Raw genomic sequence first — 23,258 nt, forward strand, 5'->3', positions numbered from 1 at the left:
TTAAATGATCCAACTCCTGCCTTTTTACCAGGCTGGATAGAGACTGAAAGAACAAGTACATAAGTATACACACAAAACATCATAATGTCTTCTATCTAATTTAATATGAACAGGTTTTACTGAAAACTCTTTTCTTAATATTTTCTTCTACCTTTGCCTTAATGTGTCTCAGAATTGGGTGCTGCAGGAGAAGGTTAGACTGAATTTTCACTCTTAAGGCCTTTTTACCAGGCTGGATAGAGACTGAAAGAACAAGTACATAAGTATACACACAAAACATCATAATGTCTTCTATCTAATTTAATATGAACAGGTTTTACTGAAAACTCTTTTCTTAATATTTTCTTCTACCTTTGCCTTAATGTGTCTCAGAATTGGGTGCTGCAGGAGAAGGTTAGACTGAATTTTCACTCTTAAGACTGTTAATTTACTTAAAATCTATTAGTAATAAAACATAGAATATCCAGTTTCATCTACTGGAAATGGAGAAACATTTTGCCAGTTCTGTGGCAGGTGTATTCACAGGTAGAAGGAGATGGTCACTGTTGGTAAACTCATGGAAAACAGTATTAGTCAATTTACCCATTTGGAGTCATAGTCCAAGTGATTTAGAGAAGATAAATCACTTCAGCAAAGGTGTGGAGGAAATGGTATCGAAACAGCTGCAAAGGGCTGTGGTCTTCTGGGAATGTGTTTTTCTGAGAGAGCCTTCCCATTTTCTGAAAAGGAGTGCAGGCTAACAGAGAAATGTTCATTTACCACACTCATTGGGATCTGAGGAGAGACATCAGGGCTCAAGAGCAGGTCATAAAAAGTATTAGGTATCAGGCATCTACTGATGACTTTGAACAAGACTTCAAGAGGTTTGTTCTGTTTCCATTTGCCAAAGGTAAAACTTTAGATTTACAACTTGTGGAAGTCAGGGGATTACCCAAAGTACTGAATTTCTCCTGCAGCTGTGGGGTCCCAACAATACTGTGAAACTCAGCCTATTCCCACTTGTCTGAATTTCTTAATTGGCTGCTGCCTACTCTCTTGTGCTTGCTTTCTCTGTCTCTCTCTTTGAGGTGTAAGGAGAGGGAGTCCTGTTTTTAAGAACATGTTGGTACTGTACTTTTTTCTTATAATAGTGTGTCAGCTTTGCTTCAGTCTGCTAATCATCTTGCTGTTGTTCTTCTTTTATACATGAAAAATGGTATTTTCACACAGAGTAGAAGTAATTTAAAAACACATTCTTAGAAAACTACAAAGTCAATTTGCAGGCTACTTCAGATAAGAGAACTTCTGTTACTGAGAAAGTAGAGGTACTTTGTAGGTACTGAGCCCACAGGACTCTGGCATAAGCTTAATTTTCTATCTGTAAAGTGTTACTTGCAGTGTTGCCTAATCACGCTGAGCTTTGTGAAAGTCCAGGATTTTTATGATGCGTGAAACATGGTCATTCTTATTTTAACATCAGCAAAGTGCCCTTTTGCCCATTATTTGGTCTACAGTTTCATTGCTTTCTTGCATTTGCCTTTAAAGGCCAAAGTCTCTACAGGTGCATTTGCTTCAAAATTACATCTAATATTATATTCTCACAGCTATACTGCACACTTTTTGTGTTTCCAAAATGTTACTGATTTGGGATTCTGCCTTCTCTGCAGATACTATGTGTCAGCTTTTCAGACCAATTTACTTGGTTGTAACAGAAATGACTACCTAATCCTGTTTTCCACATTCATAGTTTCCAAACTCACCTGAATAGCTAAAGGTTTTTTCTTGAAAATTTATCTGACAGATTTATAATGAGGTTTTATAAGACTTCAGCATAGCAGTGTCACCTGCCCTTCAGTTGCAGAAGGCTATCCAGTAACTTGTCTAAAGAGTAATACCAGGTAGCCTTGACCCAAAACTTTGAAATACATATTTGTTGTGTAATATCTGTCACTCTTGTTCTCATACTAGTCTTAAGTTAGATGTAAAACAATTTAGCTGTACTTTTTTTCCTCAGAGGTGCTTGTTTTCCTTTGCATTGTGGATAGTTGTTTTTTGTTTTCAAGCAGCCTCAGAAGGAGATGATGCCAGTCTTGCCCAAGGCAGAGTTTGAAATTTATGAATACATTTACTGGGCCTGCAGTACTGATAGCATTACAGTAATTCCAGTGTACCAGTTTACATTTAATATGTAACCTCAGCATGGTGTGTGGTCAGAGAAAGCATTAAATTTCTCTTTGTGATCACAGCGTGAAAACTGTGCAACTAACTAGCATTTTATCTGTTTACACATGGAAGGATTTGCTGGCACATCTTTAGTAGGTATATATTGACAATGTTTGTCAAGTTGCAAAAATTCTGCTCTTAATACTGTATTTTTTAAAGGAGCTTCCCAAGTAGAAGAACAAGTGGCAATAAGATCATTTTTAATGGCACAGCTTGGCAATAGCAGATCTTTGACTCAAGCAGGTCTGTCAGTTCAGAGGGGAGAACAGCTGTGTTCCTGACCTGTGTAACTGTGCTGCCATTTAAAACATTGAACACGTCCTCCTTAGTTGCTGAACCTTTCTGTTAGGTAGCTTTTATTACTTTGAGTCTACCTATGTGAAAAATCTGAATAGAGTCTTTGAAGGAATTGCTATTCTGGGGGCTGTTGTGAATGCTGATCCTGAATAACCATCAGTCTTGGAATTGCTGCAAGTTGAAAGCAGTTTGAAGTTGGTGGGGTTTTTTGTGGCTTTTTTTTTTTTTTAGTAAGACTACATAGATGAAGTTACAGACAATTCAAGGCTGGAAATTGTTCTGCAATACTAGAATCACTGCTGCTAATTTTAATTTAAACTGTGTTTTGGATGCTTAATAAGATATAGACCAGTAGAAACTTGTTTATTAAGATATGCCTTAATCTAGTTTAAATGCTCAAAAGAAACTTTTTTTTTTTGCTTTTTAGAAATATAAAGCATGTTGTAATATTTATTAAATAAATGAGCTACAGCTGCATCTTTTTCAGGTTTGTTTTTGCATTTCCAGGTATTTAGTATAATCAAGCTTTAAGTTATTCAAAGTTTTCCATACTTTATTTCATCTTTTAAAATAGTTTAATATAATAAATGCATTTTAATGTGTCTCTGTAAGGTAGTCTGAAATTGGGCTCCTAGGTCTGCAGCCTGTCACAATTTAGCCAAGAGAAAACTCAGACAACATTTTGCACCTTGCCTGTTTGTAATTTGTTTGTGCTGTGTGTATATTTGGATGGCAGACCAAAATTGCAGGGATGCTTCCAGGACCAGACAGTTATTATGTCTGTGTAATCCAGTGATGTTAGCTTGGAGCTTTAAAGTAAATTATTGTGTCCAGAATTAGAGAGTAAAATCAAACTGATCAAACCCTTGTTACTATCATAATATAAAATGGAACTGTTCAGTGTTTCAAATACACTTGAAAAAACACCACAGTGTCTCTTTGAGGTTATAACATATTGTAGGCACTTCACTGTTGTTTTAAAGAGAACAGTGAAACATTTGGCAAAAGGCTGATGGAGACATTTCAAAGTTTTAAAGCCACTTGCAGTGTATTTTTAGTCTTGCAGTAGATGACAAATACAACTGTGTAAGAAATGTGGTTTGGGGGTTTTACATTTGTTACAGCAAATTATTTTAAATAATGAAACAGTAGGAGCTATCTGACAGGTGACATACATGTGCACACTGAAACACTTCACACTTAAGAAAGAGGTAAACTTCAGATACAAATTCTGAACAGTTTGATCATGTTTTTATTTGTTTCTTCAGTGAAAATTTGTGTGTAAATGAAGTTTCACCCTGGAGTTGACACTGAGCGAACACCTATGTTGAGAAGTTGTTCACCCGGGCTTCTTTGTGTGCCACTGATTACAAAACATATGTAAGCTTAGTGGTCTTGAGTCCTGGAAGTACAGCTAGAGGAAATGTTAACTTGTATTTAAACCTTTCTCTTTTTCCCTTCTTCCCCCCTTGTATTTCCAGCTTCCTGAAATACTCCTTACCGGTACAATTTTATGATCCTCAGAATTGCAGTGTCTGTGTATTGTTCACAATAAGTGGGGGGAAGTTCTGGGAAAGTGTGATAACCAAGCAACATATTAGGGTGAAGGAGATGGACAACAACCACTTGAGCTTTTTGAAGCCTTCCCTTGTTGACTTTAAGCCAGATGTGCAAATGAAGTTGAGGGGGGGAAAAAACCCAACCGACTACACTGAGGGCCAGTGCCAGTTTTGATGAAATTGGGCCAGTCAAGGTGCTGAGTAGCTGGATGTTTTGGTAGATTCAGACACTGCTTTTTGAGCTTGAAGGTTACTAAGTATGCCTAATTTTAAACAGTTTTTGACTTGGAAATTCCTGTGTAGCAATGACTAAGTAAATTTAATCTGCTCTGGAGCTGTGTGTCCAACCAGTCAGTAGCTGGTTTGGATGTTTTTTCCTTGTTTTGGTTTGGGGTTTTTTGTGTGGTTTTTATTTAGTTCTTGTTAAAAAACAAAACAAAACCAATCTTATAGGTAACTGTAGTTCATGATGTTCTGCAAGTTCCCTAGTTTTTTGTGTATTGATACATCTGCATTGTTTATGATGACCCCTGCAGAGTTTCCGAATTCTAAAAAGAACTAGATTTTCGACTGAGGAAACACTTTAGAAACTTCTTAGCCAAGTAGTTCAGGATACCTGCAGGCTGTGCAGGTATTTGCTCCTGGTAGTATGTTTAAAGAGGCTGAGAACATGGTGGTAATTAATTGATCCTTCCATGATACTGCTACACTGAAGACTTCTTCTCTGAATTTTTGAAACGCAACATTTAAAATGACAAGGCTTTCTACTTGAAAGTATTTTTTGCTGAACTGAAATATTATAACCTAGGAATTCTTTGTAGTCATTAATTTCCTCAAAAATCAGAATTATTTGGCCTGTCCCTTAAGACTAACAAGTCAAATTGAGTTGCAGAGTTCTAAAATCTTAGTGAAGAAATTCATAGCTGAAGTGTGCCTTGAGCTTCCTTACCTCTGATACCATATTTATTTTACCTAATCAAAAGGCTCCTTAATCCTTTTAAAAGGGTATAAAGCAAGACAGTATTTACAATTTCCATTGCAGACAATAGTACTGTACTAGACAGTTTCCACGAGTGTATTCCCACCACGAAAAAAACACCTGATCTGATGCTGTGTTCTCATCATTAATCAGCCTGACCAACCTGCCTACTTGCTGTAGCATGTTCACCTAATTTGTGACTTTCCTGTTTCATCATGGAGGTGTATTACTAGTGTGAATGGAATGTGTTTGAATCAGTGGTATAATATATTTTAAGACTTCATTAAGCTGCTTCAGAGCTGTCCATTCAGAATTTACTTACCTGTTGAGATTCCTAAAGTGAAAAAAGTAAATTTTAAGAGAAAACACATGGGAGTTGCTTGCAGGTGTATATATTTTAATTTTTCAAGATTAAATTCCTTGGTGAAGCTTCTGTGTGGAAGGTACTAGGTAGTGTCAGCTAGTATCCCAAGTAACTAGCCTGCTAACACCACTTAAGGAGTGAATACTCTGAATCTAAAGACATGAAATTTGGGGGTTGCTGTAATGATTGCTTTTAGGAATTGGGGAAGGAAGATGACAGAACACAAGCCAGAAGACTTTGCATTATAAGGAATAGATGCTGGTTTTCCCTTGGTAACAGGACTAAGTTCTCTGGCTTGTCTAAGACAGCTAACTAGTGTTCATTTTGAGAACTCCTAAAAGTTAAAATCTTAATTTTAGATGAAAGCAACAGTTAATATCTCCTTAAAAGTACTAGACCTCTTTAGAAGTTTGCCGTATTCTGCTCTAAGACTGTATTATGTGTTTCAGCAATACAGTCTTCAAGTTAGAGTTGCTGGTAAAATGCTGCAAATGTTCTTATGCCATTGGTTTTCTTTATAGAAAGCGGAGCGGTTCCAAAAAAGAAGGATCCCTTAACGCACACGAGTAATTCCCTTCCTCGTTCAAAAACAGTTGCAAAAACTGGATCCACAGGCCTTTCAGGTCACCACAGAACGCCCAGCTACAGTGGGATATCATCATCTGTGTCTAGACCAGCACCTAATTCTGCAGCTTCAGCTCATAAGGTATGGTGTTGGATGAGTGTGAACTATACAACTGAAAAGTTCATGTGCATTTTGGAACAAACTTTGGGTTTAATGCCTTTATTGCAGTCTTGTAGCAGCAGAACGTTTGTCAAAAAACCTGAAACCCCTACATTTTTGGCCAAGCTTCTTCAGCTAGGCTGCAGAGTGGACTTTAGAAATTGGGGGCATCAGGTAGATGCATAGGCAAATGCATTTTAAGTACAGTTGCAGGAATGAATAATACTTGGTTTTTTAAAAATTGCATGGGAGTAAGGGTTATCCAGGAGAAAAATTAACGTTATGTCTAGCATGTAAAAGATGGAGGAAAAAACACTCTTAGTCCAGAACCACAGATTTATTTTTTTCCCCTACACATTCCTTCTCTTCTAAAGCACACATGCATGCACAGGTTGTATTGCAACCACACTGAAATGCAGGTGATGGTTAGATTGTGACTGAAACAGAAAAGTAAGTCCTATACTGAGAAGAAGGAAAATACAGCATTTCTATTGACCCATATCATTCCCTTCCATCCTTACCACACTCCCCCTGCTATTCCCACCGTGAAATGGACTGAACATAAACATGGTTAGATGTCATTGCTGTTGTAATATGAAGGCTTTTAAGTGGCCTTTGTTACCAAAGTGTGACAGCAGTAGCAATTCTTGCGTATAGGTATTGGGAATCTGAAACAGTTTGTGATGCTTATTTCTAGAATATGCTAGGAGAAAATACTGTCATTAAATATAATGAATTATCAAACTTAAAAACCCCAACCCCCAAACCAAAGCCATCTCACCATTGCAGTTTCACCTGTGGCTTGAATATGATAGTATGATTTGTAGCAAAATACAACATCACAATATCTGTTATTTGTTATTATATAAGTTTTACTCGAGCAAATGAAACGTAGCAATAGTTTTGTTAACACTATGCTGTCAAAATATCAATCTGTTTGTTTTCTTCCTCCCTCCCTCTCTCTCCAGGCTGCTCCTAAAAATAGCAGAACAAATAAGCCTTCCACTCCTACCCCTGCTCCTCGAAAAAAGAAAGACATGAAGATATTTAGGAATGTGGACAGTAATCTTGCTAATCTTATCCTGAATGAAGTTGTCGATAGGTAAGTCTGGGGAAAAGTAAGCTTTTCAATGCAGAAATTCAGTTTTTCATTCAGTATAGTCTTGTCCACTTGGAATGAAGTTAGTGCTTCTAGTTTGTTGTGGGGGGTTTTTGAGGATTGCTTTGGGTGGTTTTTTTGATTGATAATTCGGCAAAAGACTGAAAATTCAGTTCAGGGGTGCTTATCTTTTTAAATGCTTAGCAATGTAAGTTGTAGATTTTCTCAAAAGGGTTCTGTATAAATAGTCAAATGCATTAAATTAGTCAGCTGCAGCTGAAAAAGAGCATCTCATTGTTAGACTAATTAGTATTCCATTTCTTTGTTAGTGGGCCAGCTGTCAAATTTGATGATATCGCAGGGCAGGAACTGGCTAAACAAGCTTTGCAAGAAATTGTTATCCTTCCTTCTCTTAGACCTGAGGTAAGCAACTGGGTTTTGTTATCAATGTGTGACAGGATCAAAGAAATCTATTGTGCTTCACACAAGAAGTGGCAATTCTTGTATCTTGTCTTTACTGGTTATAATGGCTATCAATAGCTGTGTGGTGATAGTCATCTGGGAAAAGAGAATATAGGATTTGTGTTAAAATACTGATACAAAACCACTTGTCTTCTGGTTAGTCAGTGTTGGGGAAAGTGACTGAGGCAAGAGGTTAAAAAAACTCCAAGCAAATCCAAGCCAAAACCAATCCAGCAAACTGCAACCCCCTAAAAAAAAACTGAAACAAAAACCCCTCAACAAACCCAAACAAAAACATCCCACAAAAACCAAACAAACAACAAAAAGAAACAAACAGAGATCCTGACAGTTTGTGAGACTGACTGTTCTAGATAGCTATAGCTGTGTGTCTAGCCCAATACAGCCATGTAAAGGACAAGGCCTGGAACTGGAAGAGTGAAACAGATGACATTTGTATAGGTAAATTAGGTCATGACACTGTCTGATTGGAAAAATGTTAAATTGCTATTGTGGTCATCTTTGTGAGTATGTTGGTTAAGCACTCTGAATAGTCTATTCACAGCAGGAGAGGATGCAAAGAAGTGTAGTGAACAAGCAAGTACACTGAGCTGTATAACATTTGTGGGCAGATTTCCTCTTTGCTTGGCTGTGTGGAAACTGGTCATTTAGACTTCTGTTAATCATAGGTGGTCCCTCAGCTACTGTGACTGCCTAGAGTCAGACCTGGTCTGTAAACTACTGGAATTTTTTGAGCCACATGTACCAAATTAGATTGGTCATTTTTTAAAGCTGGACTTGCCAAAGGTTGTGGGACTTCTGCAAAAATTGCATGCAATGGTTTACCATGGTGCTCTGGTGAGGACCCACATGGAGTACTGTGTCCAGCTCTGGGGTCCCCAGCACAGGAAGGACATAAACCTGTTGGAGTGAGTGCCACAAAGATGATCTGAGAGCTGAAGCCCCTTGCCTATGAGGAAAGGCTGAGGGAACTGGGATTGTTCAGCTTGGTGAAGAGAGAACTCTGGGGTGATCTTATCACAGCTTCTGATTTTGAAGCATTGTAGGGAAGAAACCCTAAACCTGGCATAGCATCACGGAAATTCTACGTGTGAGGAAAACAAAGATGTGGTGACAAATATGCATTCTCTGATACTGTTATGCAGAAGGCAATGTCATTGCACCATCTCTGTTACTACAATACTATAGTATGTCAAGTTTGTTGTTCAGTAACACTAATACTGTGAGCAGGATGGGAAGGACTTTGAGATGTGAGACCTGGAGTAGTTACTACTTTTCCAGTAACAGGTGGTATTTTCAATAAGGTTGTCTCTGTATTACTGTAGCTAGCAATGGGCTGACTTTGCTGTAGGTTGACATATAATAAGGACAGAAAACCCTGTGAATTTTTAAACTTTCCTTGGAAGAAGAGAGGTTGGTTTTAACCATTGTACATGGGCATAGTAGATGTGTCTACTATAGGGGAATATTTGGTAAATTAACACTAGTTCAGTTTTAACCTTATTGAGTTTTGAATTCAAATTATTATTTACACAAGCCAATTAATGGCATTTTCATAGGAGAGCAAGAGTTGAGGTGGGTAAGTAGAAAGCACTGGCTGCAACCATTTCAGCATTAAGATGCCTAATGAAACAGTAGCAATTAGTTTAGACTGTTTACTATGCTTAGTCAAAAGCTAAAGCTTTGCACGTCTCAGTGACAAATGACAGTTGCAGCTGAGCTGTGTGTGTAGGTGATGATTAAGGTGAGGGAAAGTTGTAGATTTGATCTGGACTATGTGGAAATGGTGGAACTCCCAAAGAATTATTTCAAACAAAAGGAGGCAGGGAGAACATGTGCATAGTGGTGTGCAGCATGAAAAGCAGAAACACTTGAGGAATGTGCATTATCCAGGTTAAACTGCTGCCAATGCATTAGTGAACAGCTAGGTAACTACTCTTGGTGATCAGAGTCAAGCACAAGCAAAATGCTGTGGATAATGAAATAATAGAGGAAATGCATGTTGGTCAGTCATGTTAGACATACTACACTGGTAATGGAGTTGTTATCCTGGATACTGGGGAAAGGAATGTCTGCTGACAGTGCTGTTTAGACATGAAATGTATATATAAAAGACTCCCTACTATTCTTTTTGGTTTGTTGGAATTACTGGAAGCTGGAAGTGAGTGTGAGGCAAAAAAAAGGAACTCTTGAAACTTTTGAGGAAAGGGGTAAAGACAAAGTGCAGGAGAAAAAAAGATACAGGAATAACTAAAAGATTGGTACTCCTTGAGGATTTGTAGACTTCCTTGCTGTGATGCCACATATGATGAGTGTGATTTTTATAGTGTAGGAAAGATGAACCCAGTGCAAAGTGAGAGGGAGGACATGATTATCAGTAGCATATAGGGAGAGTAGGTGGCTGTTAAGTAATATTTTAAATAGTTTCAGTGAAAGCTTATCTTATCAAGTTTCATTTCATAAAAAGGGAAAGATGAAGGAGTTCTTCCATATGGAGTTAGGAGGAACATTGCTTTAGCTCTCCTACTACACACCTGCATTTCCCCCTTTTTAAATGGAATTGATGCTTTAAACCTAAGCAGGCTAGAGTGTTTTATACTGCTTTCACAGTGCACCCGTGCACAGAGTGATCATAATGTAATTTAACTGCTGTGTGGGAAATAGTGACATGCATTAGGTCAAGCTAGTAACAGAGTAGAGTTCCCTCAAAGCCTGTACTGTTGCAGCACTGCTACTATTACTACCACTGCTAGCCAGTGGGCCATTCCTTCATCTTAAACCATTTTCTTACAAAGGTAAAGCAACATTTTACTTAAGTCTTTGAGGATAACTTATGATGATGCATTTTTCAGTTATTTACAGGGCTAAGAGCTCCTGCACGTGGTTTATTGCTGTTCGGCCCACCAGGAAATGGGAAGACTATGTTGGTGAGAAAATTACTTCATCTGTGTGTTGATGGGCTTAAAATGTAACCAGTAGGGGTGGCTTTCAGTTTAGGTCTTGCAGTAATAAACTGTATGTTCTTCCTGGATATGTATTCTGGTGTCATTTTATATACAAAAATGCAAAATTATTCCTGTGGATTTTATGGAGGCAACTGGTAAACTGTTCTCTATTTAATTCTTCTCAATATAACAAGTAATGTTTTAAAACTTAAACCAGCAATCCAAGTTCCATTTTTCAGAGAGAATAAAAGTAACATGGTTAATTGTTCGTATGCAGCAGCGATCAGTGACAAATGGTCTGTTCTCCATTGAAACATACTAGGAGTACATTTTGGAAATGGGGAGGGAGCACAGCAGCAAGAAAGGGAGTTGTCTCACTTCCACGCTTGTGTGCAAAGAGTGTAAGGGCTATGGAACTGTCTGGCTGCTGTTTGTTTTCTCAGCCTGGTGTGCTAAATTCAGGGAACTGGAGTGAAAAGGCTGTGCATCAGCCAGGGAGCATGGAGTGTCCTGCTGCAGCTGAGCCAGGCACATCATCGTGCATCACATGGCATGGCTGCAGCTGCACACTCTTTGCTGACACTGGAGCTGGATCAGCTCTGAAGTGCAGGAGTGTGAATGTTGAGCAGCTTGTGTGGGCTCATCTGTTGTGTTTTACATACTGGAACATAATTGCTAATCACTAAAATTAAACTGTATAACCAGGGAATGATAATTTCTTGAATGTGGTGAAACTGTTAAAGAAGGTAGTCTGAATGAGCATTCTGACTGAACTGATTCATTTCCCTGGCTTTCCTCTGAAAACAGCTTTTGTGTAGATAAAGGAGGGAAAAAAACACCATAATTTTTCATGTGATTTGATCCAGCTGCTGCCTTAAATTACCACCCTAAATAGCTAAAACTGGTTCAGGTGTCTAATCATGATGAATTCAAAGGAGCTGGAGATTGGTGTTCTTCAGTAAGCAAGTTGTAGTTGGCTATGGAGATAATGTGATTAGAGAAGTCTAAGGGAGTCTGCAAATGTCTCTGTTGGTTTGCCTGCTTATCCATTGTAATGTCTAAGTGGCCTGTACAGAAGTTTTCTGTACCATTTACAAGGCCTTCCCTTTGAAGAAATAGGGGGTTTCAGAACAGTCAGGACACAAGTGTGAGCGACAGAGCAGGTAACTGTCTTCTGTGTGATGTTTTAAAAGTAACTTTTTTTGCTCCCCCCTCTCTTAGGCCAAAGCAGTTGCTGCAGAGTCAAATGCTACTTTCTTTAGCATAAGTGCAGCGAGCCTGACTTCAAAATATGTAAGTAGAATCTGTAGATTACATTGATCTGAAAACACACATGCAGTAATTGGGGCTTGAGAAAGCTAGAGGCATCTGTGAGTCCTTGGTGGACTGTTAGCCTATAGTGAACTTAGTTTTTAAAAGTGACTTACTAAGTAAAAAAAAATTGATTTGTGATAAATCAATGTCAAAGGTTTTTTGCAGTTCAGGATGACCCTGACTGTCATGCAGATGAGTGATTGTGGGGATTTTCTTCTTTAAAAAGTAAATGAAGTGGGTCCCAGATCCCTTTCACTCTGGTGACAAGTAACTCTCTTGACAAGTAACTTAATTATGGTCATAAGTGAAGTTGTAATACTTTTAAGGCATAAACAATGCTGTTGTATATAATACTGAACTAGAGATAATCTGAGTGCGTATAAATGGACTGAGTGCGATGGTTTACGGGCAAGACTTTCTGTAGGTCCTTATGTTAGCTGCCTTGTAGTAAAAACTTTCTATACTCCCTCCAAAACCAGTTTGTTGTTGTTTTAGGTGGGTGAAGGGGAGAAACTGGTCCGTGCTCTGTTTGCAGTAGCTAGAGAACTTCAGCCTTCCATAATTTTTATTGGTAAGACATCAAATGTTGATTTTCTTTAAAAAAAAAAGACTTAATAAATTGGAATAGTCAGGTAAACTTCTTCTGAGTAATTCTGCAGTGCAGAACAGGTCTTGGATATGATCTGTTGGCTAATCAGTGGTTCCATGCAGTGCATATTAATTACAGTTATGGTATCTAATTTGTGTTATTAGTGGGAAGAAAGGCCCTCAAAAACACACTGTACTGCCTTTATAGCATAAGCACATTTATGTATTCAAACATGAAAATGGGATTTGCTTGTCCTCAGTTGCAGTTTATCATCAGCAACATTTTTTCCCCTCTCATCTGTGCTTGGTTTTACATATTCAAAGAACAACACATTATACAAGCTTTTAAACTTTACTAAGATCTGTCTGTCTCCTAAAGAATAAAGATCTGATGTCTCTAACTGGAGCCCTATATTAGCAAAATAACGTAGGCAAATTCCAAGACTTAGATGTTACGTGCTTAATTAAGATGTATTTCTCTGTTTTTTAGATGAAGTTGATAGCCTTTTGTGTGAAAGACGAGAAGGTGAACATGATGCCAGCAGGCGTCTGAAAACAGAATTTTTAATAGAATTTGATGGTGTAAGTATTTAGTCTTGGGTGCTGTTTGATTGGGCTGAATTGGCTAATGTGTTGGGTGCCAGTATATAAATGAAGCAGATGAAGTATGCTATATGTAATGTACAAAGGGTTTGACTGCTGGGGCTTAGCTTTGCCTCCCTGCCTACTCACCTTGGTTAGCAAACAGCTTTTTTCTCTTGCTGTAATAGTCTGGAAAATGCAGTCTGTAGTGAAAGGTAGTAGTCTGTAGATGAGCTGAAATAGTGGTTTGGAAGACTGGGCAGAGAAGAAAGGATAACAAATGGCAATAATAAAGGAGCTGTGAGGACAAATGTTCTCATAGGGCAGGAGGGACACTGGAGAGTTAGGGAGAGTCGAATCCCTGTTTGCAGTTGCATGTTTTGGTGAAGCATTTCTCTGTATTCTGGCAAAGTATAAGAAGATCAGGTATCTTTTAAGTAGTGGGTTTTTGGTTTTTAAGGGATACATGTCACAGGCATACACTGTCAAGGGGTAAGGTGAGACTTATGGGATGAGAATTTCAAGCAGACTAGTTCAGATGATATATCTATCATATATATATCATATATGCACAGCTCTGACACATCAGAAAGATGAATTTCTGTGTTAGTGTGCTTTTTATTGAGCCATAATTTTTTTCTTGCCATTGTGACCTAGGGAAGACAGGATACAGTAAGAAAATATTTAATAGTGTTTGCAATACTGAGGAGGAGGAACTGGCTGTCATAGTGGGACACACACACAAATGAACATCAAAATATTTTTCTGTCACACAGCACTGTTTTTTGTATTGAGTAATTTTAGTTTACGTTCCATTAGCACAATGGAATATTGCTACAGTGGTGAAGCAATAGTAATGAGGTGCAGGAGAAGGTAACTGTATAGAGAGACAACGAGATCAGGAAAAACTCCAGAATGGATGATTCAGGACAAATGATGCAATGTGATGATGATATGCAGAAATTAGACACACACATGCACAGAATTTTCTTTTAGAATGGAAAAGGAACATTAAACATAATTACTAAGTTAGCAAAGTTTGCATCAAGGTGTAACTATCATGCAATATTTTTGTGGAACTTTTGAACTTGGTAATGCCTGAAGAACTTAAGTCTATGAAGAATTGGACACTAGGTGAATAATAACATATATCTGATGCGTAGATGTTTTCTCTGAAGTTTGGAAACTGTTAGTCTCCATATTTGTGGGTTTAAAATCAAGTCTTGCAATTGAGTGATTTGGGAGGGAAATTACTGTGTCTTGCTACTATTGATCAGCTTCTCATTTTCATTCCTGGCTTCTTGCAAGACCTGTGTTAGATCAGTCTCTGGTCTGATTTAGTGGTTTTAGCTATCCTTTAAAGGTTGGATTCTCCCTCTGCAGTTCTAGGTTTCTTCACTAAGACTTTTAGAGCAGTCTAACTTGGGCAGAGTTTTGTATTCCTGTGTTTGTATACTGTTTGTATTCCTTTTTTTTTTTTTGTCTTTTTGCTTTTTCCTAGTTTGACTTTCCATTTATCTAAAGAATATTTGAAAGCTAATTGCATGGGGGAAAAGAAAGCAGCATATATAGTAAGATCCCATTGGTGTGCTGAATACATGGCAAATCACTGGTTTTGTTGTATTACTACTTAATGTAAACTGAAAGTTGCCTTCCTACATTGCCTTCCTACATTACTTTCCTGCATTACACAGGTGCAGTCTTCTGGAGAGGACAGAATACTTGTGATGGGAGCAACAAACAGGCCTCAGGAGCTTGATGATGCTGTTCTCAGGTATCAAAATGTCTCCCTCTTAGTTTGACTACATTAATATAATGTTCATTATGAAGAACAGGTTTTGCTGCTTAGTGTATTAGTGAAGTTTTGGAGTAAGTAGCAAAAGCTGTTCAGGAAGGTTTAGTTATTTAACCTCTCAAAGAGGTGCTTTTCTCATTTGGGACATATCTATGCAATCATGATGGCCTCAGAATTGTCTGAAGCAGTAGTACCTGTTGAGATCCAGTCAGTGTTTTTTAACCCTCTTACATCTTATGTGCTGCTTTTTCATTACTTAGATCTTAGTGGCAGAATGAAGGAAAAAAAATTGACCAGTGAAATTCCCTATTTCTTCTCTGTGAATATTGGACTTGTGACATCCTATGCAGTTAGAGATCTTGCTGTAGATTTGCCTTAGGACTTTTTTTGCTACAAGTACTCATGCTTCATTGTCTTTTTCCTTCTTGATTGAGGAAAATAGATATGTCAGCACTGTCTGAACAAATTATTCCTAAGAATTTTTGTGTACAGTGAAGAGATGCTTCATTTTGTTGCTTCTAGTCAGTGGTATTTCTACCTCTAAAGTGTTCCCTCTCTGGGAGGAGTCTTATAACTTAGACTTAAAATAATTTCTGTTGTAACTGTAACTTAAAAAACAAGAGTAAGGTGACACCTGTGGCTTGTGCATACTGTTTGTTTGGTTGTTGGTGCTGGTTTTCTTTAAACCTGCAGTTCTACTCCCTAGAATTTGATGATGGAAGTGAAATTTTGAGACTTACCAAACCAAGTGTTAGATCTGTACGTGCTAAAAAGTTATAAAAGTGTGTGTGTATATGTTTGTTTGGGTCTTTTTTCCAGACGATTCACCAAACGGGTATATGTGTCTTTACCAAATGAGGAAGTAAGTATTGTTTTCCAGTCATATTTTTCATTTGAAGATCAATTTTAATTTAAAAAAGAAGAGTAAAAAAAAGTATTTATAGGTGATTCTTAACTTGCCCTGGTGGGTAATTACTGTTTTGTGAATTATCTTCTGTCCCAGCTTGGCCACATAAAACTATGCTTTTAATTCTGGCAACTAGTTTGGTTTTGCTTTTTAGTTTTAGTCATACTGGTAGAAAATCTGGTAGTAGCTACTCATGATATCTCAGCTAGTGAGGTGGTGTTTGCATACTGGAAGGCGTGGGCAAGTCTGAAGTGGGACTTGCAGGAGCACATTTATTGGGCTGGAGAAGATTTTATTGCGAAAGAATAAATTAGTTTTCTTAATGTTTCTTAGCTCAACAGCAGATCAGGACTTTCATGAGGATTCTGATGTATCATTTGTGAAGTAGTTAGACCCTTGAACTTGTTACTAGCCAGTGCCTATCTCTGCCCTGGAAGAGATGACAGTGTACAGTCACTTGCAAAAGCACTATAGGCAAGTTTGAGCTGGTGAAGCACAAAAGCCAAACTGACAAACATGTAGTTTCGTTCTTGCAACACAACTTTCAGTGTACCGTGAAAATGAGTTTTACATCTGATAATTGTATCTTCTCTTCAGACAAGATTGATTTTGCTAAAAAACCTTCTAAGCAAGCAAGGAAGTCCACTGACCCAAAAAGAGTTGGCTCAACTAGCTAGGTAAGTATTTTCTAAGCACACTAAATAAATACATTCATCTGCTGCATGTAAGTCATCAGATAGTGACAACATGAGCTGCATGCATTTTGGGAAGATGGTTTCCTGTCAGGCTGTGTGAAAGTGCTTTTATATATGCATGTGAATATATATATACACACACACCCCCAGTCAGGTTTCTGTTGTTCAAACATGCTCAACAGTGCTTTCCTTTGAAGAGGAGGGAAGGGGATGCTTCTCTCTACCTGTCCCCAAGCAGTCCAGCACTCCTCCCTGATGCATAAAGGCAGTACCAGTTTTGCACTTGGCATGCATTTCAAAGCAGCTTTTCTTTGCTGGTCCAGTGTTACGTTTGTTGAATGTATTACCAACATAGCAGGGCAAGCACTGGATCATTTTAGATTCTTTTCAATTTCATATTTGTTTGGGGAAATGTGGGTTAAATGCCCTTCCTGTTATTAAACTGTGTTGGTTTATGCTTTTCATCATGAAGATTGACACAGTACTGCTGTTAGGCACCTAAATCTAATAATGGGTGTGAAGGAAGTTAGTCTGAAAAGTCAGTAGAGCACCCAGGGCAGGAAGGAATGAAAACAGAGCATGAGATAGCAAAAATTTGCAAGTGGATGTCCTTCAGTCTGTTTGTTTGTGGTAGTGCACAGGATGTAAGTACAGCCTTGGATGCAGCATTTGTCGGACTCTTAATGTTTGTCATGTTACAGAAGTTCGTTGTGTAATCCAACTGAATATATTCTCTCTGCTAGCTCAGACCACATATAGGCTGCAGTAAAAGCTAACCGGAGGAAAAAGACAGTGTCTTGTGCTTTAACTGCAGATTTATGAACCAAATTACAAATGCAGATTAAGTATACTTTTTTTAAAGGGTTTAGAGAAAATATAAAAGTTGAGGGTCCTGTCTGCTTCGTTTTTCATCTTTTTGTTTTGAAAGAGAGAGGGATTTAATCTCCTATATGATTCTGCATTCCTTTGCTCCTCTGCAGCTTTTTCTATAAACTATAACAGACTTAATCTCCAGGAGCCTAAGCTCTTGTTGCTGCAGTTAGCCACTGCTCTACAAGCTGAGTGGTTTTTGTTTTGTTTTCAAATTTCCCTTTAGGTAGCCTGTACTACTTCTTTTCACTTCTGTTGGCATTATGTATTGGTGGCTTCCTGGTTCAGTGGAGATCTTTATTCTGTTATTTCATAGGTTGACTTGGTCTGGAAAAGCTCCCAGAGAGATTGACTCCTTGGTCTGATTTTGGTGTTTTCCCCTACTTTGTGGTTTTGAGGGTTTGGATGATCTGTATGTCTGCAGGTTTTATAACAGAAAAAGCAAACTAACGAACCCCAATAGATATTATCTTCCTTTCATATCACATCATGTTAAATGTGTGGTATTGGGTTCTCTCATTGTGCTGGTAGGGTTGAAAGTGCAGAACAGTTGAGGTTTTGGTTTTCTGTTAATCTGTGATGATGATAAACTAGGGGTAGAAAACTCTCATAACAGGAATAGTAAATGTGCTTGAGATTAGTTTTCATCTACAAATCCAGGCTGGTTGCTACCTTTTTGCTTTTCTGTAGATTGTTATTTGATACTTGAATACCTGTACTTTAAGTTTAATCTGGGAAAGACTTAAATCTAGATCACTTATCTTGAATGCACTTCTGATTTATTAAACTTGCAAAATAACATCAAAGTAATACTTCTTCTGATTAAGTAACATTTTAATTATCTGCAATTATAACTGACATGGTTTGAAGCAGGTTTTGGTTCTTTTTTTTCCCCCCTTCCTCCTTTTCCCCATGTTTTCCTTTGACAAAGAATGACAGATGGATACTCTGGGAGTGACCTAACCGCGTTAGCGAAGGATGCAGCACTGGGCCCCATTCGAGGTAAGCTGTGTAGATTTTTTTGTTTAGGTTTGGGACAAGCTCGTTGCCCTGACATGAGACATATTTTCTTACATCTTTATAATTCTTAAACTTCTGAAAATAAGCTTTTTACATTAGATTTTAGTCTCTCTCTTATAATAGCATCTTTGTAAGACTTTACTTACGCAAAACCCTTCAGTGTCTCACCATGCGAAACAGACAGTTTTTATGTCTTGAGAGGAAAAGCAGGGTGAAGTGTTCCTTGCAGGTTTGTGGGGGTTTTAACTAGTGTGTCTAGGCTAGTGTCAGTTCTGTCATACCTAAATGAAAAGTTGAAGAGCAGTCCCTGTCTGCATTACTTGTCTTTAAAAGAGGCAAATCTCCTGCAAGTTTAAAGGAAGGAAAACCAAAACAGAAGCGATTTTGCGATTATTTTTTTAAATGTAGTTTGAATGGCATGGCTTTTTATATTTTTAAATATTAATATTGACTTGTGAGCCAGAAACAATTGTGATTCAAATAGTTTTGCCTATATTTGTTCTTCTTCTGACATTTCCAATTTGGAGAAAACACAATCTTAATGTGCAATGAATGCTTTTTTCCAACACCCCCTCTCTCTGTTCTGTTTCACTAGCTAGTTGTGTGTCCAGTAGCCACGTCTGAAGGGGCTAATTTTGTTTAGTGGAGATCAGTAGTGGGATTTGGTGAAGAAGACATTGTGGAAATTTGATGTTAGTTTTCTGTTTGCAGATGTGTTGTCCTACCTGACAGAAAGGTACCTAGGGCAGGCAGAGCAGAAGTGTTCTGCAATATCAGCCCATTATGTATACATAACAGTTGTTGCAAGTCTCTTCTATCATATCTGGGGAGGAAAGGTCTGTGCATGTTTTGTGGGTGTGTTTGTTTTAATATTTTTTTAATTGAATCAAAAATCCTGTAGCATGCAGTTTTCCCAGTGCACTCTCTCTTTGAAAACAGCTGTTGGAAAGTAATGTTTTTCCCCCCTTTCTTTGAGCTGTTGAGACTGTAAGGCATATCTTCCAAAACCCTGCGTGATAACTGGGAAGCAGAATTGCATTAAATGGCTCTCACAAGAGACATGATGTCTCCTAGGAATTTGGATGTATTTATTCAGTGGTTGAATTAATAATGTATGCATTTAAGTATGCAGGCTTTACTTGGCTTTTACAACTCACTTCACACGCAAGTCTATTACAAGAAGAGACCACGAGATGTGAAATGTATTTCTTTCACCTGCTCCTGGCTCCCATATAGACCAATTTTTTTATAAATGTTTTTTGATGTCAGCCTTCCCAAGCCTGCTTAGATTCTTTTTGTTGCACCTTCAGAGCAAAACATTTGCTCTACTATGTTGATACCATAACAGTATTAGAGGTAAAAGAAAAAAAAAGTGTAATGGTGAATGCTACAGGAATGATTAGATCCCACCAGTACAGCATAGGGCAAGGAGCACTGCAGTGTGCCCTGCCTGATTTCATTTCTGTGTTCTTGGCTGACTGTACCTTCTGTATCCTGAAATTGTTCAGGGAGTAGGGGGATTGTAGGTACCAGGAGTAATACGGGGGAAGGTAGCTCTGTTAGCTCTTGTGCTGTTTCCCATACTTTTAGGAAGGAGGAGTAATTCTGCTACCACTTTGTACTGCATCTGCAGTGACTGAGTGTGGGAGCAGCCTGGATGAGGAGCTGATAAATGGGGAAGGAGGGAAAAACACCACGTACCTTTCTATACAGGAGACTGTCTTGAGGCAGAAAGGTATAATTTTTAGCTGCAGGGTTTTTTATTTCCCAGAATAAAAGTGCTTTTAACATGTTTTAGTTGTCAGAAGTGATGAAAGTTTTCTTATGAAACTCACTGATCTTTATTTTTACAGAGTTAAAACCAGAACAGGTGAAGAACATGTCTGCCAGCGAGGTATGCTCTTCAGCAGTGGTATTTTCCCCCTTAATAGAATGCATGCTTGCTAGAAACTTGTAAGGTCCCTTTCTCACATGTAGTATCGTACAAAAGACCTTGCATAACTTTGGGGATATTATTCTTTTTGATTGCTTCTTCGTTAAAAAAAGTTCTTTATAAATAGTGATTGATCTGACCTCAGATGTCTGGGGTTCTTTCTGTAGTTGGTCGGCTATCAGGCTTAAGAGCACCTCCTTTTCTGATAGTAAGTCTCTGTTACTGAGAGCTGACTGTCCTATCTTTTCCTTTGCACTGAACTGCAACTTTATCTGTTACCTGTCAGATGATGTCAGAGGCCTGGTTTTAATTTTCTTACAGTGTTACTCTCCCAGAACATTCTCAGAAGTACCATGTCAGGTTATTTCTACCCCCTCCACCCCAGCTTTGCATAAAGCAGGGAGAACCCCTGGGGGATCTTAAAGCACATTTGTGTGTGTATGTGCATCTATCACCACAAATTGCACCTGTAAGCATCAAAAGAAAAGGAAGAGGTTGGTCCTGCCTACAAAAGTTCCTGTGCAAATGCGTGTGCAAACCGCAGGTACTCCAGGCAAAATGAAGCAGAACTGAATTTCTCGGTTGCTTTTTGTGTTTAGCCTGAGGTAATGGCTAAGGCTGTGATAAGCTGAAAGGATTTGTTGCAGGAAGGTGACATCATCTGTGATAATTTGTTGTGATGCTATGATATGCACCAGCTCACTCCACCTAGTGAAACGGGAAGCAATAGCACAGTCTCATGAGCTGTTAAATCACAAGGCAGACAACATTATTACCAAGTGTTGGTCTATTAAAAATGGTAAATACTGCTAGTCTTAAATTACAAGACTCTTTCATCAGGTCATAGAATCATGGAACACCCCAGGTTCGAAGAGACCTTGAAAGATCATCTGGTCCAAGCTTTTGTGGGAAAGGGAATGTAGATGAGACTATTAGCACCCTGCCCAGTCTCATCTTCAAAGCCTCCAGCAATGGGGATGGATGCCACCACATCCCTGGGCAGGCTGCTCTACCAGATGACTGCTCTGTCCCACTGTAAAAAATGCCTTCCTTACATCAAGATGCAGCACTCATAGAACATGCTTTGTTAAAAGTATATACTAAAGTACTTCCTGAAGGAACCGAAGTACATAAAATACTTGTGATCCTGATGTCTTTTGCTTCTTGTTTAGATGAGAAATATCAAACTGTCAGATTTCACCGAGTCTTTGAAGAAGATAAAGCGCAGTTTGAGCCCTCAGACCCTGGAAGCATATATTCGCTGGAACAAGGACTTTGGAGATACCACAGTGTGAAACACTACTTGAAGTGAAGCAAAGTGCTGCCCGGGGAGTGGTTGGTACAGACTACTGGAAAGCAGCCAGAGTTTACAGGACTTTACAGATATTTGAGTATCTGCATTGAAACTTGAGATTAAGAAAAAAATTACACAATGTGAAATGTGTTCATCAAAGCCTCCTTGCCATTTAGTGAGGATTTACACACTGTAAGAGCACAACAGGACTTGAGCTAAGTTTCCTAGCAATCCCGTTATGGTGTGAACGATAATGTCTGTATTTTGTTTCAGCTACGAGGCTCTGATGACATTGATCATTGGAAGACCTTTTCCCTGTGTTGTGTGTGTGGTTTTTTTGTTTTTAATTTTGCCATGACATTGATGAACGATGAACTTGGAACAATGATGTTCAATTGGAGGTTTGTAAACTTTGGTTCAGTTTTTGACTTTTTTATCCTTAATGTGCCAAATAAAACAATTCCCTATGCAGAGAGGAAAAACAGCATCGGGGAATTAAAAATGTAAAAAGCAGCTGGTCTGTTAGTATTTGTCTTTTTATTTCATTGGAACATGACTGAATTGTTCACAGAACAGTTTTAAAGAAGACCTTTGATAGCAGAACAGCAAAAAAAAACCCAACCCCTTAAAACCAGTTCACACTGTCTTTAAAGCAAAATGGCTAAATAAAAGAACAGACTAACACATTGATTCCCTGGCAGTATTTTCTGTTGATGAATTCTGTAACGCTTCCATGGGTAGAATGTTAGCTTACGCTTGTGGTGTACAACTTGAGCCCTGCTGATGTCTGCAAGAGTAAGTGATGCTAATTGTCAAGTTTCAGAAATGATGTGTTTCTACTCTGTGTTTTGGTCTGTTTGTGATAATTGAAAGTAAAAATTTCCATTGTGATAATTTTTTTTAATCTCCACATGTGAGCGTTAAAATACGAGGCTACATGTTTAATACATGGCACACACTAATGTTTTTATAGCTTTCATATGTTTTGGTTTGTATAATAAAGTATGAAACACTCAACTGATCCTGCTTTTTTAAAAAGAAACTGCATCTTTGTACAAATTCTTGTTTTTATTATATAAATGACAAGCTATTAAAAAACAAACTCTTTAAGTGATAGCTTTTAAATACTGTAATAAAGGAAAGCATCTTTGCCTTTACTTCTAAAGGCCTGACATCTTGTTTACAAATTCTACATGGATGAAACACAGATGTTTGTAAGGCAGAACATTAGTTCCTTGTTAAAGCAGGTTTGTGGGTTGTTTTTATTTGTTTGTTTGGTTTTGGTTTTTTTTTACCACTCTTCCAGTTTAGTGATGTGATGAAAATGCATGTTGTTTACTGTTGTTTTAGTTAAAATGAGTTGTTATTTGCTTTTTGGTCTTGACAGAAAATTTGTTTTTAATTTTTCCTTTAACTTATTTTTTGGAATTACTCACCTGAAAGTTGACTATAAATAATATATTATATGTATATATGGAAGAAAACCCAAACCCTAGCTGATAGATGCAGTGTAAGTATAGTAATACCCAGAGAGGATTCTGTGCTCACTGTGTTGTGTTGAGTACTAAATAGCATAAGCTCTCAAACTTTCAAGATGCACAGATGCAATAT

At 38.0% G+C, this 23,258-nt stretch overlaps 1 protein-coding gene across 1 annotated transcript in view; it reads left to right on the top strand.

Annotated features, from left to right (window-relative positions):
* The window catches only part of SPAST (spastin), a gene marked incomplete at its 5' end in the record, with an annotated part of 31,015 nt that extends 7,977 nt beyond the window's left edge, over positions 1-23,038 (top strand). The window contains 13 exons of the mRNA XM_009083562.1: positions 5,923-6,107; positions 7,094-7,227; positions 7,554-7,647; positions 10,557-10,631; positions 11,871-11,942; positions 12,459-12,534; positions 13,042-13,133; positions 14,828-14,907; positions 15,748-15,790; positions 16,433-16,512; positions 18,332-18,402; positions 20,274-20,314; positions 21,526-23,038. Coding sequence (XP_009081810.1) covers positions 5,923-6,107; positions 7,094-7,227; positions 7,554-7,647; positions 10,557-10,631; positions 11,871-11,942; positions 12,459-12,534; positions 13,042-13,133; positions 14,828-14,907; positions 15,748-15,790; positions 16,433-16,512; positions 18,332-18,402; positions 20,274-20,314; positions 21,526-21,648 — 1,166 coding nt within the window. The remainder of the gene's footprint in view (positions 1-5,922; positions 6,108-7,093; positions 7,228-7,553; positions 7,648-10,556; positions 10,632-11,870; positions 11,943-12,458; positions 12,535-13,041; positions 13,134-14,827; positions 14,908-15,747; positions 15,791-16,432; positions 16,513-18,331; positions 18,403-20,273; positions 20,315-21,525) is intronic.
* Positions 23,039-23,258: the final 220 nt, after the last annotated feature.

This window comes from Acanthisitta chloris, unplaced genomic scaffold (genome assembly GCF_000695815.1).
Source record: "Acanthisitta chloris isolate BGI_N310 unplaced genomic scaffold, ASM69581v1 scaffold17711, whole genome shotgun sequence".
NCBI lineage: Eukaryota > Metazoa > Chordata > Aves > Passeriformes > Acanthisittidae > Acanthisitta > Acanthisitta chloris.